The 16,891-nt window shown below is 42.7% G+C and overlaps 1 protein-coding gene across 1 annotated transcript in view; it reads right to left on the bottom strand.

Annotated features, from left to right (window-relative positions):
• Positions 1-5,032: 5,032 nt before the first annotated feature.
• LANCL2 (LanC like 2) overlaps positions 5,033-16,891 on the bottom strand; it is a 53,414-nt gene continuing 41,555 nt past the window's right edge. Inside the window, exons 7-9 of the mRNA XM_032305083.1 lie at positions 12,321-12,497; positions 11,965-12,037; positions 5,033-7,678 (exon numbers count right to left, since the gene is read on the bottom strand). Coding sequence (XP_032160974.1) covers positions 7,575-7,678; positions 11,965-12,037; positions 12,321-12,497 — 354 coding nt within the window. The 3' untranslated portion in view covers positions 5,033-7,574. The remainder of the gene's footprint in view (positions 7,679-11,964; positions 12,038-12,320; positions 12,498-16,891) is intronic.

The raw sequence follows: 16,891 nt of genomic DNA, 5'->3' as shown, positions 1-16,891 counted from the left end.
GGGCAGAGACCCCTGCTGAGGGCAGCTAACCTGGAAGCCTGTGTTTTGCTGTGCTTTACTCTAAACTCCAACCTCCTGTGTTGGTAGGACTACCCTTCTGGGACAAACCAGCACCAGCCCCAGCACAGTGAGACCCTCCCCCAGGGGATCAGCATGGGTCTATGTTGCCCTGGGTCCCTAAAATCTGGAGTTTAGAAACTCAGCCTGTGTGCCTGAGATAAAACACAAGTGCAGATAAAGACTAGAAAGAAAGAAATAATCTACAGAAACAATGACTTTACAGGTAATACAATGGCACTAAATTCAAATCTGTCAATAATCACTCTGAATGTAAACGGGCTAAATGTTCTAATCAAAAGATACAGGGTGTCAGAATGGATTAAAAAAAAAAGAGAGAGAGACCCTTCTATCTGCTGCAGCGACAATGCCTAGAACTTTGAGAAGTTCCTGGTGGCCCAGATGGTGCCGGTGAGCAGGTACAGCTGCTGCTTTCCAACCATCTATATTGATGTCATAGCCATCTATACTGATATCATAGACCTGCTGTCCCAGGGGCCCATCTCTTCTAGGCAACCCTATTCCTGCTGCTTGGCTGTCATAGCACTGCCCTCTGGGGATTTCATCCATGATGGGTGTTTTCCCGAAATCTGCATGGAGGAACACCTGATTTCCCAGAAAATCCCTTGAGATGGCAGCTTCTTGTCCATCCCAGCAAATCCCCTCCCCAAACCAAGTCTCCTCACTAAAAAAATGTCAGTTGTCAGCCTAAAAAAACAAAAACAACAGCAACAACAACAAAAAAAAGGCAGGGGGAGGAAAAGAAAACCAACAAGAAAACAAGGGCTTTGAATGACCCACTGACCCAGATGGACTTAACAGATACATTCAGAGCATTTCATCCTAAAGCGGCAGAACATACATTCTTTTTCAGCACACATGGGACAATCTCTAGAAAAGATCACACACTGGGTCACAAGTCAGCCCTCAACAAGTACGAAAAGACTGAGATCAAACCATGCGTATTTTTGAATCATAATGCTATGAAACTTGAAGTCAATGAAAAGAAAAAATTTGGAAAGACCACAAATACATGGAGGTTAAAGAACATCCTACTAAAGAATGATCGGGTTAACCAGGAAATAAAGAAGAAATAAAAAAAATACATGAATGCAAATGAAAACATAAACACAAATGTCCAAAACCTTTGGGAGGTAGCAAAAGCAGTCCTAAGAGGGAAGTATATAGCAGTACAGGCTTACCTCAAGAAGCAAGAGAAGTTTCAAATACACAATCTAACCTTACACCTAAAGGAACTAGAAGAGGAACAGCAGATGAAGCCTAAAGCCAGCAGAAGAAGGGAAATAATAAAGATTAGAGCAGAAATAAACATAGAAATAAAAAAGAGAACAGATCAATGAAACTGGGAGCTGGTACTTTGAAAGAATTAATACAATTGACAAACCCTGAGCCAGCCTTAACAAAAAGAAAAGAGAAAGGACCCAAATTCTTAAAATCAGAAATGAAAGAGGAGAGATCACACCCAACACCACAGAAATACAAACAATTGTAAGAGAATATTATGAAAAATTATATGCCAAGCGACTGGGCAATCTGGAAGAAATGGATAAATTCCTAGTACATATAAACTATCAAAACTGAAACAGAAAGAAATAGAAAATTTTAACAAACATAACCAACAAAGAAATTGAATCAGTAATCAAAATCTCCCAACAAAACCCTGGGAAGTTTTTTGCAGCATATAATCAGTGAACCCTAAAATATGAAAGGTGAAAACTAAAGCCAACAAATGGAAAAAAGCAACTCAGATAAACTAAAAAAGCAAACTGAACATGGCTGAAGAAAAACTCCCAGCCCAGTGACTGTTCTCACCTGTGCTCATGAGCTTGTGGTCATGTACTGGCGTACTTGCAGGTCCACTGAATCTGGACCCCAGTAGCCAGGGGGAGGAGCAGCAGTGCGTTTTTTGGAAAATGGGGTCACTAGATCAGCAGCATTGCTGTCAACCTGGGACTTATCAGAAAAAAATTCTCCAGTCCAACCCCAGACCTAGGGAATTCGACACTAGCCCAGTGATCTGTGTTTTAACCAATCCTTCAAGTGTTTTCTGAGTGTGTCGAAATTTGGGAACCACTCCTTCCACTCGCCTAGGCAATACTCACTTGCTCTTCTCTCTTCAAATCCCAACACTGATGTCTCCTTCATCTTCACTCAGAAGTGAAGTTTCCTACTTCAACTGAGAAGACCAAAGAAATCAGAAGAGAACTCCCACAGCTCCCACCACCTCCCACCCACCCACCAGCATCTGTGCTGTCTGCTGACCACAGCACAGTGGCCAGGCTCCTGTCCACAGCTTACCTGCACTCAGGCACTGGCTTCCACCTCCTCTCTTTCTGAAGGACATCACTCCAGCACTGCCCCTTGTACAATGTCACTTTTTCTTTTTTAACCGGCCCATTGGTTCACACCCATTAATTTTCAAGCCTGTTATTATTTTTCTGAACTGAAAAAGTCTTTTCTTGATCTTATTTCTTTGACCAGCGATAGTCCCATTTCTTTGCTTTTACAACAAAACTTTATGTATTTAAACTTTGAGAGAGAGAGAGAGTGCACAATTAGTGGGGAGGAGCAGATGGAAAGGGAGTAGCAGACTCCCCACTGAGCAGGGAGCCCAAGGCAGGACTCCGATTGATCCCAGGGCTCTGGGATCATGACCTGAGCCGAAGGCAGACTCCTAACCGACTGAGCCCCCCAGGCGCCCCTCTTCTCCTAACTTCTTAATACTGGTGTGGCCCAAGGCTCTTTGACCTCTTATTCTCTTCCCTGTTCTCTTTATCCTCACTTCCTGGGTGAGCTCATCCAAGCCTATGGCTTTCAATAACACTGATATGATTCCAAAGTGACAGATGCATCCCAGATTTCTGTCTTAAAACTCCAGACTTTTCATGTTTGGCATCTCAAACTCAATATGCTCAAAATTGAGTCCTCATCTTCCTGCCTTCATATCTCAGCCTCTGGTTACTGGGGACAAACACTTTGGAGTGGTCTTCATCTGCTGTTTTCTACTCTGGACCAGATTATAGGGAATTCTATAGACCCTAGCTTCAAGATACATCTAGATTCTGACCACTTCTCACCAACTCTGCTGCTTCCAACTATAACAGGGTAAGCTACCACCATCATTTCTTTCTTGGACTAGCTTTCTGATTTCCCTGCTAATCCCCTGCATTCTCCCACATGATCCCTTTAAAACATAGAACAGATAATATCCTTCCTTTGCTTAAGACTTTCCAGTGGCTCTCTACATCCCCAAGAGTGAGAGACAAGTTCCTGAGAACGGCCTTCCAGGCCTAGTCTTCCTCTGTCCTCTATCACTCTCCTCCTCATTCACTCCGCTCCAACCAGGGTTTCTTTCTTTTCCATGAACGTAAGTGGCATGCTTCCACCCCACGGCCTTTTCACTGGTCTGCCTTCTGTCTGGGTGCTCTTCCGCATTCATCTGGCCAATCTCTCCACTTTCTTCATGTCTTGGCTCAGATGTCACAGTCTCTCGTCTCTCTACCACCATCAGTCCCTTTTATTCTGCTTTATCTTTTCTCCATATTATTACCTTAACATAAAACAACTTGCTTATTTATGTTCACTGTTTCTCTCTTCCTGCTATACTGCAAACCCTACAAGGTAAGCATCTTTGCTTTGTTCGCTGATGGATTCCAGGGGCCTAGAATAGTGTGACTGGTCTTGAATGAGCTCTTATTGACTACTTGTTGAGTAAGTCAACATCCTCTGAGAGATAAGATACTGCAGCCAAGAAAAGAGAAGACAATAGACATAAAAGGTCCCTAAGAACAAGACAAACCCCTGGACATAAGGAAAGGAAACACTGAATAGAAGGAAGGACTGGAAAATAGAGTTGAAATCTCTTGGAAAGTAAAGCAAAAAGACAAGGGGATGTGAAAAGGGAAAAAACAGGTCCATCATGGGGATTTAATACCCAAATAACAGGTGTTCAAGAAAAAGAGAAGGAAATCAAAGAGGAAAAAACATTAAGAAGTTAAGAAAAGTCCTGGAATTGAAAGACACAAGTTTCCAGCAAAGCTGGAAGGACTTACCAAGAGTCCAGGACTGGCTCATTGTCATATAGAGAAGAAATCTGTAGCTTGCAAAATAATTACATGCAAAAATCACACATAAAGAAACAAGGATCACAATGGCTATGAATTTCTCAGAGGCTGCATTGGAAGCTAGAAGACAGTGCAGCAATGCCTTGAAATTTCACCAGTGATTTCCAGTCCAGAATTCTATAAACCATCTGTGACTTCTGTGTCAGAGAAGAACCAAGGCATCTTTCAGGCACGCACGGTCTCAGAACATTTAGTGCAGGTGCCAAGAGGGAGTGGGGTCCTCCTTCCCACTACTGGAGAGACTCAGGGCTCCTTGAAGCCAGAAAAGCAGGACCTGTTCTTTATCCCCCTTTTAGTTCCCAACAGCTGATATAGCATTTGATAACTTCAAGAAATGGTTTGAAAAGCCAGTCTCCCCCAGGTTTTAATTTGTACTTTCTGTAGGGGGCACCTAGGGGAAGGGGCATTGGGTGCAAGTTAGAGTATGACCATTGGGTGCAAAATGGTGTGGGTCTGTTGGAAACCTACCTGTCCTCCATTCTAGTGCTAATCCTGGGCAAGGTTGTCAGCTTTCTCACTTGTAAAACAGGCGTAACAGTGCCTGCCTCCAGCAGGCTTGTCACCATTTGTCACCATTAAGGACAGTGAGTGCAGTGAGATGCTCTTACCATCATTGTCCAGCTTTCATGGAGCCTTGAGATAAAAAAACAGAATGCATGTGTAGACACCGTCCATTACTGTTCAGCTGAATTATTCAGTAAATTGTGATGTGGGCCATTGCCACATGTGTAAGTTGAAGAGTGAAATCTTCAGAACGGTGACCAATACTCCTAGCCAACCCCACTGTCACATGCAGACAGAGGTTGGAACAAACGAAGAGCCCACAAGTCGTCATCGTAAAACTGTCTTTACTAACAAAACCAAAGAAGCCCACACACGTTTTGTGGCCATCACCTTTTTTTCTTTCAAATTTTAAAATGGTATTGTGCATACACATAGTTTTTAAATTTAGACACATCTTGGAGATCACAAACAAATCAAGAGATCACTGGGAGATGTTCTGAGATCTGAATTCAAACACGTAGAACCGCTGAACTGACTTCCGGAAGTCCTCTGTTCCTCAAAGTGGGTGCGCTTCCGCCTCTGCCTTCAGGGACTGATCCGGCATCTGTCCCTTCGGCAGCAGCTACATGACAGATGCCAGGAAGGGGGACGATGCAGTCCGAGAACCGCACAGCTGTTACCACCCGGTGGGTAAGCAGGAAGGTGTCAAACCAGCTGACTAAAGAACAAAAACCCATAAATAAAAGCTCCATTTATTCCATAAATATTTTGTCTTTCCCTCAGTACATCAGTTGGAAAGAAGCCTAACACTGACTTCTCATACGTGGGGAGATGCCCGGGGAAGTGAGTCCCCCTCGCTGTTTCCGGTCTGGAGACACGTGCCCCGAATCAGGGCTTCCACGTGTTCCCCCTCGCTGAGGCAGGACGGGCTGCAGGTGTCTGGGGGCATCCCAATTGCAGTCCCACTGGCTTCCCCTGAAGAATTAAGTTTGGGCAAAAACTTTTAGCTGAAGCCTCGAGGCAGGCAAGACCTCCTGAGCTCCCAGGTGTGGTTTGGAGGAGGTGGGTGGGGAGGGAGCGAGCAGGGCTGCTGGGCTCCGCTGTGTTATCAGGGGAGCTCTCCTGCCAAACCGTCTCCCTCAACGGGTTCAGGACCGCAGAGTCTGATTAGGAATGGGGCGCTTGGCCACCGGAGAAGCACTGGGCGTCCGGGGAAGTTGGTTACACTATAACCATGAGAATTTATACCCCGGGAAGCCATCAACCTAACTTGAGAGAGGATGGTCACGACTTAGGAACAATGTCTGCAATGAAGGGATCCATGAGGCTTCATTTAGAAAATGAAGGTCACAAGCTAGGAGGCCACAGCCCCGCAAATAAAGGGTCAGCAACATCCTACGAACTGGATATGCCTGAAGATTTGTCTTCCACGTTGATATTCTTGCTCCTTTATGAAAGGAGAGGGAACCAGGGCTGATGAGTGATTAGACAGACCCTTACAGGCAAGGAGCAGACCAGCGAAGAAGCCTGTCTAGGCTTTTATGACCCGTGCCCTAGCTCCCAAGAGGACAAGTACATGGAAAGTCCTAGGCCACTGGTATGGTGATGACAAAACTCTTCTAAAAACTGAAATCCAAAAGAATTATTGAGAATATGCTAATCAAAATTAATGCCCCCCCCTTTTTTTTTAGATAAAACAGGTCAGACAGATAATACCACAATTTTCTTGGTTAGACTATGTTTCCCATATGTATAAATGCAGACTAGTCCTTTTTCACTTAATATATTTCATCAAATGTGAGATTTCAATCACCCAAAAGTAGGCCAAAAAATGACTGTATTCCAAATTTATACTGCAGTAACTTACCAAATTTTGAAGTAAGCTTAATTGCAAGGACAAGGGAACAGATGAGTATCTGCTTATCACCACCTGGAACTGTATCCACTGAAATTATAATAGGTTACGATGTTGATAAAATTGAGGTGTCGTCTGTTTTAATAATGTAAACCAAATCTACAACTGCCAGTGCTTAGTCACTCCTACTTGATTTACATTATGCTCATGAAAAGGCTTCCCTTGACTGTTTTGTGGGATCACGACGTCCATTGGCCAGGGCACAGGCCATTTTGGATGGGGTTGAAAGGAGCCTCTGGAACGCCACACAGGTGCCCGGAGCTTCTACTGAGAACAGGGAGCCCCAGTAGAGCTGCCATGCATGCCCTCTGGCTTCTTAAAAACACTAAGGGTGAACACAGAACACAAAGGGGGAGCATTCAGCTAGTTTGTGCAAAGGTGCAACCCCCACCCCCCCATCTGTCCTGTTAATTTCAGTCTTCAGACCAGTCTCCCCTCATGCTTGTCTGAAAGGTACTCACAGAAAGTGCTGACAAAGTATCACTAGGATATCACCTCAGAGAAACTTCCTGATCTGTAAGAGGGACACCACCTGACCATTCCTGCTTGTCAACACAGAGGACACCTCCCTTGAAATACTATGTACAGAGAAGTGGCTGCCACCGTCCTCTCGTGCGCGGTCGGCTCCAGGCTCGTGGAAAAAGCAGGGCTTCCTGTCTGGAGCAACTTAACCTACACACAACACACACCAAGAAACATGCAAGTGCTACAGAAGGCCGGATGTGAAGAATTCGTATTTTACACGGGGAGGGGAACACTGTTACAAAACGCTGATGGGATGGTTTCTGTCATTCATGCTCTAACTTGAGGGTCTCTGCAACAAAGGGGGCCTGTGAAGGTGTTTGCTTCTCTCTCTCTCTCCTTTTCTTGCCTTCTTCAGGATTCATAGTTGGTTCCGTGGCAGGCACTAAGCAATCTGGCTTTTGGTCCAAACAGGTGTTTTAGTAGTCTCTCTACATCTTTGTGTTCCTCTGCGAAGGGGCAAGTTCAAATGCCGGAAACCGGGAGGTCTCTGGTGCCAGGATGTCGGAGAGGAAGTGAATCGCGCCGGCCATGCCTGCAAAGTACAATGTGGGTCCCTTTATTAGAGGCCATTAGGGAGTGTCTGAAACCAAGTGAACTTTAATCATTTCCTTTACCAGGTGCTATCGGGATGATGGAAAAGGTGCCGAGGACTTTATCAATGACTTAATAAAAAAAAAAATACAAAACAAACAAAGAAATCCTTACATTAGCACCCAGCAGATAACACCAGTTTTCTTCCTTTTTTCTTTTTTTTAAATTTGGGTTCTGGGCTTTAATCTCATATCTTGAAACTTTAAGATGATCTCACGGAATGGCTTCCTACAAAGCTACGATGCTGCTATTGTGCTATTTCAACTATAAAACTTCCTCTCTCAGAGCTTTATTCTTCCAAACAAAAGGTTGCATTTTTTTTTTAATCTCCTTTAAGTTTTAGGAATGACACTTTAATTTTTAAAACTTTAAATTTTAACATTAGCTTCAGGTGTACCACTGAGGGAGTCGATACTTCTATACATGATTCTGCGCTCATCCTGGGTCCTCTTCATCCCCTTCCCTGTCCAGACCCCGCCCCGCCCACCTTCCCTCTGGTAACCTTCAGTTTCTTCTCTGTAGTTAAGAGTGTTTCTTGGTTTGTCTTTTTTCCCTTTGTTTTTTGTCTTAAATTCCACATATGAGTAAATCATATGGTATCTTTCTCTGATGGATTTGGTTTGCCTTGGGAAGTGGGACATTTGACCTTCTCCATCTATGGCATTATGGCAAGATTTCATTTTTAAAAAAAATTTTATTTATTTGACACACACAGAGAGAGGTCACAAGTAGGCAGAGAGGCAGGCAGAGAAAGAGGGAGAAGTAGGCTCCCTGCTGAGCAGGGAGCCGGACACGGGACTCCATCCCAGGACCCTGAGACCCTGTCCTGACCTGAAGGCAGAGGTTTAACCCACTGAGCCACCCAGGTGCCCCAATTTCCTTCTTTTTTTGTGGTTAAATAAATATTCCATTATTCTCTCTCTCTCTCTCTCAAACACACACACACACAAATGCCACTTTAAAATGAACTTTGTTTTCGGGCGCTTGGGTGGCTCAGTGGGTTAATCATCTGACTTCAGCTCAGGTCATAATCTCAGGGTCCTGGGATGGAGCCCCATGTCAAGCTCTGTGCTCAGGGGAGAGTCTTCTTGTCTCTGCCCCTCCTCCTGCTCCTGCTCTTTCAAATAAATAAAATCTTTAAAAATATATATATATAACGAACTTTGTTTTCATCAAAATCACTGCAAATCATTGTGGTCTGCACCAAGATCGAGTTTTAAATTGATCTACAGGAAGGTGGGCAAGGTAGTCTGCTAGCTGGCTGGCCCCAGCCTCTAGGCCCCTTTTTAACTATTAAACAGGGGCACCTGGGTGGCTTAGTGGGTTAAAGCCTCTGCCTTCAGCTCAGGTCATGATCCCAGAGTCCTGGGATTGAGCCCCGCATGAGGCTCTCTGCTTATCGGGGAGCCTGCTTCCTCCTCTCTCTCTGCCTGCTTGTGATCTCTGTCTGTCAAATAAATAAATAAAATCTTTTAAAAAAATAAACTATTAAACAAACTGAACTTAAGTTTTAAAACAACCCCTGCCCAAATCTCTACTCCAAGGTTTTACTGGAGAATTCTACCAAACATTTAACACCAATGAATATATTTTATCTGTCCCAGAAAACAGAAGAGCAAAGGATAGTTCTCAATACCATTTATTAGGTTGGTATTACTTTGATACCAAAGCAGACAAAGACAGTATAACAAGGGAAAACTCTAGGCCAAATTCCTCATGAATATAGATGCAAAAGTCCTCAGCAAAATATTAGCAAATACAACTCTTCAATCAGAACATTTCCTCCCTTATTGGATCTTTGTTTATAGCTTTCCTTTTGACGTAAAATTCATAGCAACAAAACACACAAGTCCTCAGTGGACTCCTCTGAGTTCCAACAAATGCATACACCCGTGTAAACCAAACTCCTATCAAGAGATAGGGCACCCTTCCATCACCTGCCCTGGAAGTTCCAGTCTGTCCCTCTCTTGCCCTCGAGGCCGCCATCGCCAGCACGGATTAGCTTGGCCTGTTTCAGAATGTCCTTTGAAAGGAATCCCATAGCATACAGCCTATTCTATGTGGCTTCTTTCCTCGATGATTTTGCAATTCATTCATATTTTGTGTGTGTCATTCGCTGTTTTCCTACATTTTCGTTGTTCTCAGACTAAACCTGTAAGTTTTTGTTTGAAGAAAGGGTTCTAGTAGCCCAAGAAATCTGAAACTCGCTGATTTATTAGAACCCAATAGGAAAAGATGATGACCGATGACTCCCTAGAGTGGTCCATGCTGGAATGACCTTTGTTTTCTTGTTTGGTGTGGTGGGGCAGCAGACTCACCGAGTCACAGCACCTGGGCCGGGGAAAGCTCCAGAAGGGGTTACAGGTGTCAGTGACTCTTTCGGCCTAGTCACCTCCACGAAGACACTAGAACTACTCTCCACACACCCCACAAGGATCTACTTTGACCCGACTGCTGGCACTTGTGAGGCACCGGGAGCAGATGAGTCTAACTTCCCAGCCTTTGGGAAGTGGTACATTTGACCTAGTCGGGCTTTGGAGCTGCTGTTAATAAACTTGAATGAACTCCACTGAGAGTTTGGGTATTAACTCTGTTAAAGCTGATGCAAAAATGCTGCATTTTTATGATGCAAAAGACTGAAAATTTTTTCTGAGAATTATTTTTTTCATTATGATGGCTTTGAATATTAAAAGGATATTATTCTGCATAAGACAATAGCAAGTGCTCTGTTTTCTGCTTTTTTTTTTTCTAATATATGATTAAAAAATATAACCAAGAGCAGAAACAGAATAGGGCCAACCACCACAGACAATTCAGACACCAGAAGGGAAACAGAGGGGCACTAGCTTTACACACATCAACGTGACACACACCAGCTTCACAGAGCAGGTGAAATAGAAACACAAACTACTGAAACTTACCAGATATGAAACTGATAACTTGATACTATTGACACTGTTGATAAATTGATAAACTATTAAACAAACTGAACTTATAGTTTTAAAACTATCCCCTGCCCAAATCTCTACTCCAAGGTTTCACTGGAGAATTCTACCAAACACTTAACACCAATTAATATATTATCTGTCCCAGAAAACAGAAGAGCAAAGGATACTGTTTGTTGGGTCGATATTACTTCGATACCAAAAGCAGACAAAGATAGTAAAACAAGGGAAAGCTCTAGGCCAAATTCCTTATGAATACAGATGCAAAAGTCCTCAGCAAAATATTAGCAAATACACTTCAGCAATATGTAAGACCAAGTGAGGTTTACCCCAGAGATGCAAGGCTGGTTTAAAATTTGAAAATCAACCAATGTAATCCACAATATATTAATAAATTTAAAAGAAAAAAAAATTATGTTAACTGATGCAGAAAAAAGCATTTGACAAAATGCAACACCATCTATTGTTTGGTTTTTAAAAAAATATTCAATCATTTATTCCTTCTGAAGTTTACTTCAGAGTTAGTTTAAAATGTAGCCCTAAAGTAATTAAAAGTCATCAACAATTTATCCTAATACCATTTAGCCTTTGCCCTTTGATTTCTGTGGCTGGCATTACAAATTATCTAATTCTCTCTTTCTCTCCCTCACACACACACACACACACACACACACACATACACACATAGAATACAAATACAAAAAATGTATGAGTCCTCTCTGTAGGGCTTCTATTTTGTTTTCCTGAATTATATTCTACACATCGTGCTTTGCAACAGACTTACTGTGTTTGTTCATTTCCTGTCTTTGCTTGTTTTTCAGAACTTTCTTCACTATGCTATCATTTTTCCAACTACTAATACTTTCAAATTACTAAGATCAATTATTTATACTTTTTTATATACCTGAAATAATTAAACACATTTAAGTAACCAGTTTCCTGTGAATAGATCAGTTTTATATACACACTGTTACAGACAATATGTAGAGGAGTAAACTTATTTCTTCTATTACTGAGCAGCAAACATTCTATCTTGTGTGCACATATTTTCCACCAAAGATTGAGAAATATCTGAAGGACACTCACGGGTACATGAATTAGGTAAGGCAGAGAGACTCCATACAACTTTCAGCAATAAACTACATTGTTCACAGTTATTTCATGGCTGTGGAGTTATTACTCGAGTTAGGAGCCAATGTAATAGAGCCAGTGCAGAGAGAGGCAGAAGGACCAAACTCACTCACCCACGTATTTAAACCTGGCGTTTCCTGCTCGCTCTTACCTTCAAAGAGAGAATAGGGCCGGTCGGGAATGCGGCACCCATGTGCTCCATAGTCTAGACACCACTCGGCAAACTACGAGGAAACATATTTAAGAGCAGAGATTTCACTCGGTGAAAAGGCAGCAAGTAAGACACCGCATGAATTCACCAAGAACTCAAGGAAGAGGATTCTCGGGCAACAGAGAGCAGTCAACATGGCCCAGCTTGGCCAGGGGTACGGTGGGGGGGGCGGGGCAGGAGAAAAGGGGAGACCACAGAGTTCCAAGAAATGGGCTAAGAGAAGGGGAGAAGCCGTATTTTTTGATTCTGCGCAGGCTCCGGAGTATTCAAAAGCTGTCTGAGTAAAGGTTCCTTACTTTGCAAGCTCGGTAGAGGTACTTTTTATCCTGTGTGACATGGTACAGGGACAGGAACGAGTAGCCATTGCCGGCGGTCCCATGGCAGATCCCATAGCCCTTCCGAAGCAAACCTCGCTGCCAGATGACGTCACTGCACTCCATGGCGTCCTTCAAGTACTTCTCCTCCTTAAAGACCTGGGCCATGAAAAGGCAAAGCGGTGTTGAAAAGATGTTTCTAGTTTCCCGTTCTGCTTAGTCGATGACACGTTAGGAAACGTGACACGGCTCTGGGGGTAGAGCAAATGCCACCAGCAACGCCGTGTACCGAGCCTCACCATCTTAATCCACCCAAAGTCTCCTCCCCTTGTCCTCCTGGTTCATGGTTTTGCAGAAGTAAAATGAGTGGTTTGGCCGGAAAGAGACAAATGAGCTCAGCGAGGACAAAAGCCCGGTGAGAGGAAGCTGTTTGTGCCTCCTCCAATTCCCTTTTACATTTTCTTCTCTTTCTCCCCACATTTCATTTATTTTGTTTCTCTAGTCCTGCCCTCAGAACCTGTCCGCATCTCCCCCTGCTTAGCTCAGTCCATGCGTGCATAAATGAATTAGAGGCAAAAGCGTCAACAGAGACGCTCTCCTTGGGGGGAGCAAACAGGATTCATCTACCTGCGACTGATTAGCAGCGACCTCAAAAAAAACAAGATGAACAACGGGAATCCCTGTCTGCAGAGGGTCAAAGGGGAAGGAGAGAGACATTTGCATTTCACTTACTTTCCTCATGTGGGATCTATTTACCAGGGTCACAAGTGAGACTCTGACTCCTGAGAGCAGCTGAGTGTGAGCTCTGGGGTCACACTGCCCTGCGTCAGAATCTCAGCTCTGTCACCTTTTTAACTGTGTGGCCCGGCCCTGGACAAGTCGCTCAACCTCTTATGTCTCAGTTTTCCCAGCTATGCAAGGATACAAGGTCTTCATCTCAGTGGCTTGTATTAATGACACCAAATCAATCAAATGGGGGAAAAGAAAAGTCTTTTCAATAAACAATGTAGGGACATTCAGACATCCTGATGCTTAAAAAAACAAAAAAAAAGACTCTCTTCTTCTGTCACATATACAAACCTAATATGTGAAATATACATGTAATATATAAAACTCAAGATAGCTCATAGTTCCAAATCTTAATCCGTGCAGGCAGGGAAGAATGCTACCTGTATAATCTGTGGCTAAGTAAAATCGGTGACCATTAAAAAAGCGAAAACTGGGGCGCCTGGGTGGCTCAGTGGGTTAAAGCCTCTGCCTTCGGCTCAGGTCATGATCCCAGAGTCCTGGGATCGAACCCCTCATGGCGGGGAGGGGGGTCTCTGCTCAGTGGGGAGCCTGCTTGCCTTTCTCCCTCTCTGCCTGCCTCTCTGCCTACCTGTGATCTCTGTCTGTCAAATAAATAAATAAAATATTAAAAAAAAAAAAAGCGAAAACTCACTGAAGTGGGGTCAGGAGGTTAGAAGGAAAACCTGCTCAATTCCAGGAAGACTTGTCAGTTACAGATCCCAGCAGAAAAGGAAACAGGAAAGAGGAAAGAATCATCAATTTTAGGCCCCAACAGGAGATCACGGTGTCTCCTACAAGGAATCGACTAGCCCTGCAACTCAGCCAATGAGAAACCGCCATGACCCTGAACTCCTGCTTTTGTCCAGTGGACTTACATTCAAAACAATCTCTCCCCCCTTCCTCCTTCTCCATAAAATAATGTTCATCTCCTTTGTTTGTTGGACTTGCCTATGGTTCTGTTATAGCTTGCATGTCCCAAAATGTAATTCTCCACTATTTTTGAATAGGCCTATTTTGCTGGTAAAATAACTGACTTTTATTTTTTAGGTTAACAATTTCTTAGACAAGATACAGAAAGAAATTATCATAAAAAACTTGAAAACACATAAGACTTTATCAAAATTAAAAACTCTATTCATCAAAAGATACCACAAACATTATGATCAGGAAACTACAAAATTATTTCTAAAACATCTATCTGACAAGGACTTGTAACCAGAACATATGAAGAATCCTTACAACTCAATAACAAGATAAAAGAAAGAATAAAACAACGTGGATAAAAGGAATGAACAGACATTCAACAAAGGAAGATATATAAATGAGGCAGGAACACAGGCAAAATTGCTATCTATTAAAAACTACAGTGGGGGCACCTGGGTGGCTCAGTTGGTTAAGCGTCTGCCTTCAGCTCAGGTCATGATCTCAGGGTCCTGGGATCAAGCCCTGCATCTGGTTCCCAGCTTAGTGGGGAGCCTGCTTCCCCCTCTCCAACTCTCCTGCTTGTGTTCCTTCTCTCTCTGTCTCTGTCTCTGTCTCTCTCTCTCTGTGTCAAATAAATAAATAAAATCTTTTAAAAAAACCAAAAACTACAATGAAATATCCGCCAGAATGTAAATAAAAAGCCTTTCAATACCAAGTGTTGCCAAATATGTGAACTCTCTCACGTTGTCGATGGAACGTAAAAGGAACAACACCCTTTGTGAAAAGGTCTAGCAGTTTCTTACAGTTACTCTGATCCAGCGATTCAACTCCTAGTATTGGCCCCAAAGGAATGAAAACGTGCATCTACAAAAAGACCCGTACAAGAATGTTCATAGCAGCTTATGCGTAAAAGAGTAAAAAACTAGAAACAACTGGAAAACAAACGAATGAAGTGTGGTAGATTGATGTAAGTGATGCTTAAACTTAGGAAGGTCTCCCAATCTTGAGGAAGAAGGAAAGAAAGTGCAATTTGAAGGGATCTCCAGCTGATTCTGACGGGCGTCCCAAGATAGTCCATGTTTCAAAATAATCAACTTGCAAATGAGCTTCTGGAACACTGTTTACATGAAAGCATGTTTGATGTAAGCTCAGCAGCCGGCCATCAGAGAGCACTTCTAATACGGCTCTGATGTGGGGTTTCCAGCAGAGGGACGTAGGTAGGAGTGGGGAAGGCAGGATGGTTTCATACTTCACAGAATCAAGAGTATATTATCTCACTGTGGTATGACTTACATGGTTTTCCTGGGCAGCATATTCGTAAATACCTTTCCAACTACAATTTTCATTGGACCAATGTTAGCATTTGTTGATAGTGGCTGAATCCACACAAATGCTAACACCGGAAGGCCCATCTGTGTAGTTCGAAGGTAGAATTTGTTACCAACACCTGTAATCTATTGTCAGATAATCAAGAACTGCTCAGCAAAGCAGCTTCTAGCTATAAGGTCCAGAGATGTAAGCTGCTAGAAAATCATCTGCAATTCCTATAATTCCTAATATAGCATAGGATATTATTAAAACCCTGACATTTTTCAAGGATCATCTAGAATACTCCATAATTTCAAATTAACAATATGTGTTCATACAAAGTAGAGGACACCCAACTATGCACATGATCAGCATTTCTGGGAAGGGAAAACAAATTAAGTGATACTAGATTCAGTTTATAGTTTTATCTGTGAAGGATATTAATATTTTTTTCAAATACTTGAAAACCTTGTGATTCCGTAAGCATTCTTGAAAAACTTATGGGTTCAGATGCCAGCAAGAGAAAATAGTGAAAACTTATATAAAATGTAAGCACTTCCTAATTCTGAGACTGCTTTAGTGAATGCAGATGCTCTGAATCTGAGTTAACAATAACGCGAGAGAAAAGGGAGCCTCGAGCTTTCTTCTCGCCTACCTCGTGTTTGAGAGTCTTGATGGAAATGGACAAAATCAAGTTTTAGTGACTGAGTATGGGATATTCATGTCTTTGCTCTACGCTTAAGAGAAGAGAGAACTTTCTGTTTCAGAGTAAGCAAGGCAGGGCCAGACATTCAAATGATACTCTGAGCTGAAGCCAGACAGGTAGCAGGGGCTCTGGGACATCTGTGGCATTGCCCCCCGTGTGACCAGCAATGCTAGAAGCAGACGGCAGGGACAGGCAACAGCACCAGGAGAAATGGGCCTTCTCAGGATGATGGCCCCGTTGGATGTCGGGGCTCCTAATTACCTGCTTACCACTGGCTTGGGTGGGGACAGGGGAGATCCCCAGAAGCAAAAGGTTCCACTTTCATCAAAGTCATACATCTGTTTTGAATATCAAAGAGTCCTTGTTTGTTCACAATACACTCATTAGGGTTGGACAATTCTAAAACGGCAGATTTATCTCTGTGTCACCGAAGTTGCAACAGTCTCTCTAAAGCTCTAAAAAAAGGGAGGCAACAATTTGAACAGAATTTTATTTTAATTTAAAGACTGAGGTTGTGTTAAGATGAATCATTAAGTTCTTATTTCCAAAGAGTATATTTCACTGTGCTTTTTAAAATAATAACTTTCTGAGTTATTTTCTTAAATGCTCATACCTGACTTTTATATTTGAATATTTTAGGTATTACTGTTGTAGGAGGACTAAAAAATTCAGAAAAATTAGCCAATATCATGAACGATTCCCACAATGTTTCTGAATTATTATGGTTAGCCACTAAGGGAAAATAAAATTGATTCGGGGACTAATTCTTTTGTTATTTCTAGGTAGAAATATGAATTTTGCTTCACTGATTCTATTAAAACTAAAG

The sequence above is a fragment of the Mustela erminea genome, chromosome 11 (assembly GCF_009829155.1).
Source record: "Mustela erminea isolate mMusErm1 chromosome 11, mMusErm1.Pri, whole genome shotgun sequence".
NCBI classification, from domain to species: domain Eukaryota; kingdom Metazoa; phylum Chordata; class Mammalia; order Carnivora; family Mustelidae; genus Mustela; species Mustela erminea.
The sequence above is the reverse complement of the archived record's forward strand: the minus strand, read 5'-3'. Positions and strand labels throughout refer to the sequence as shown.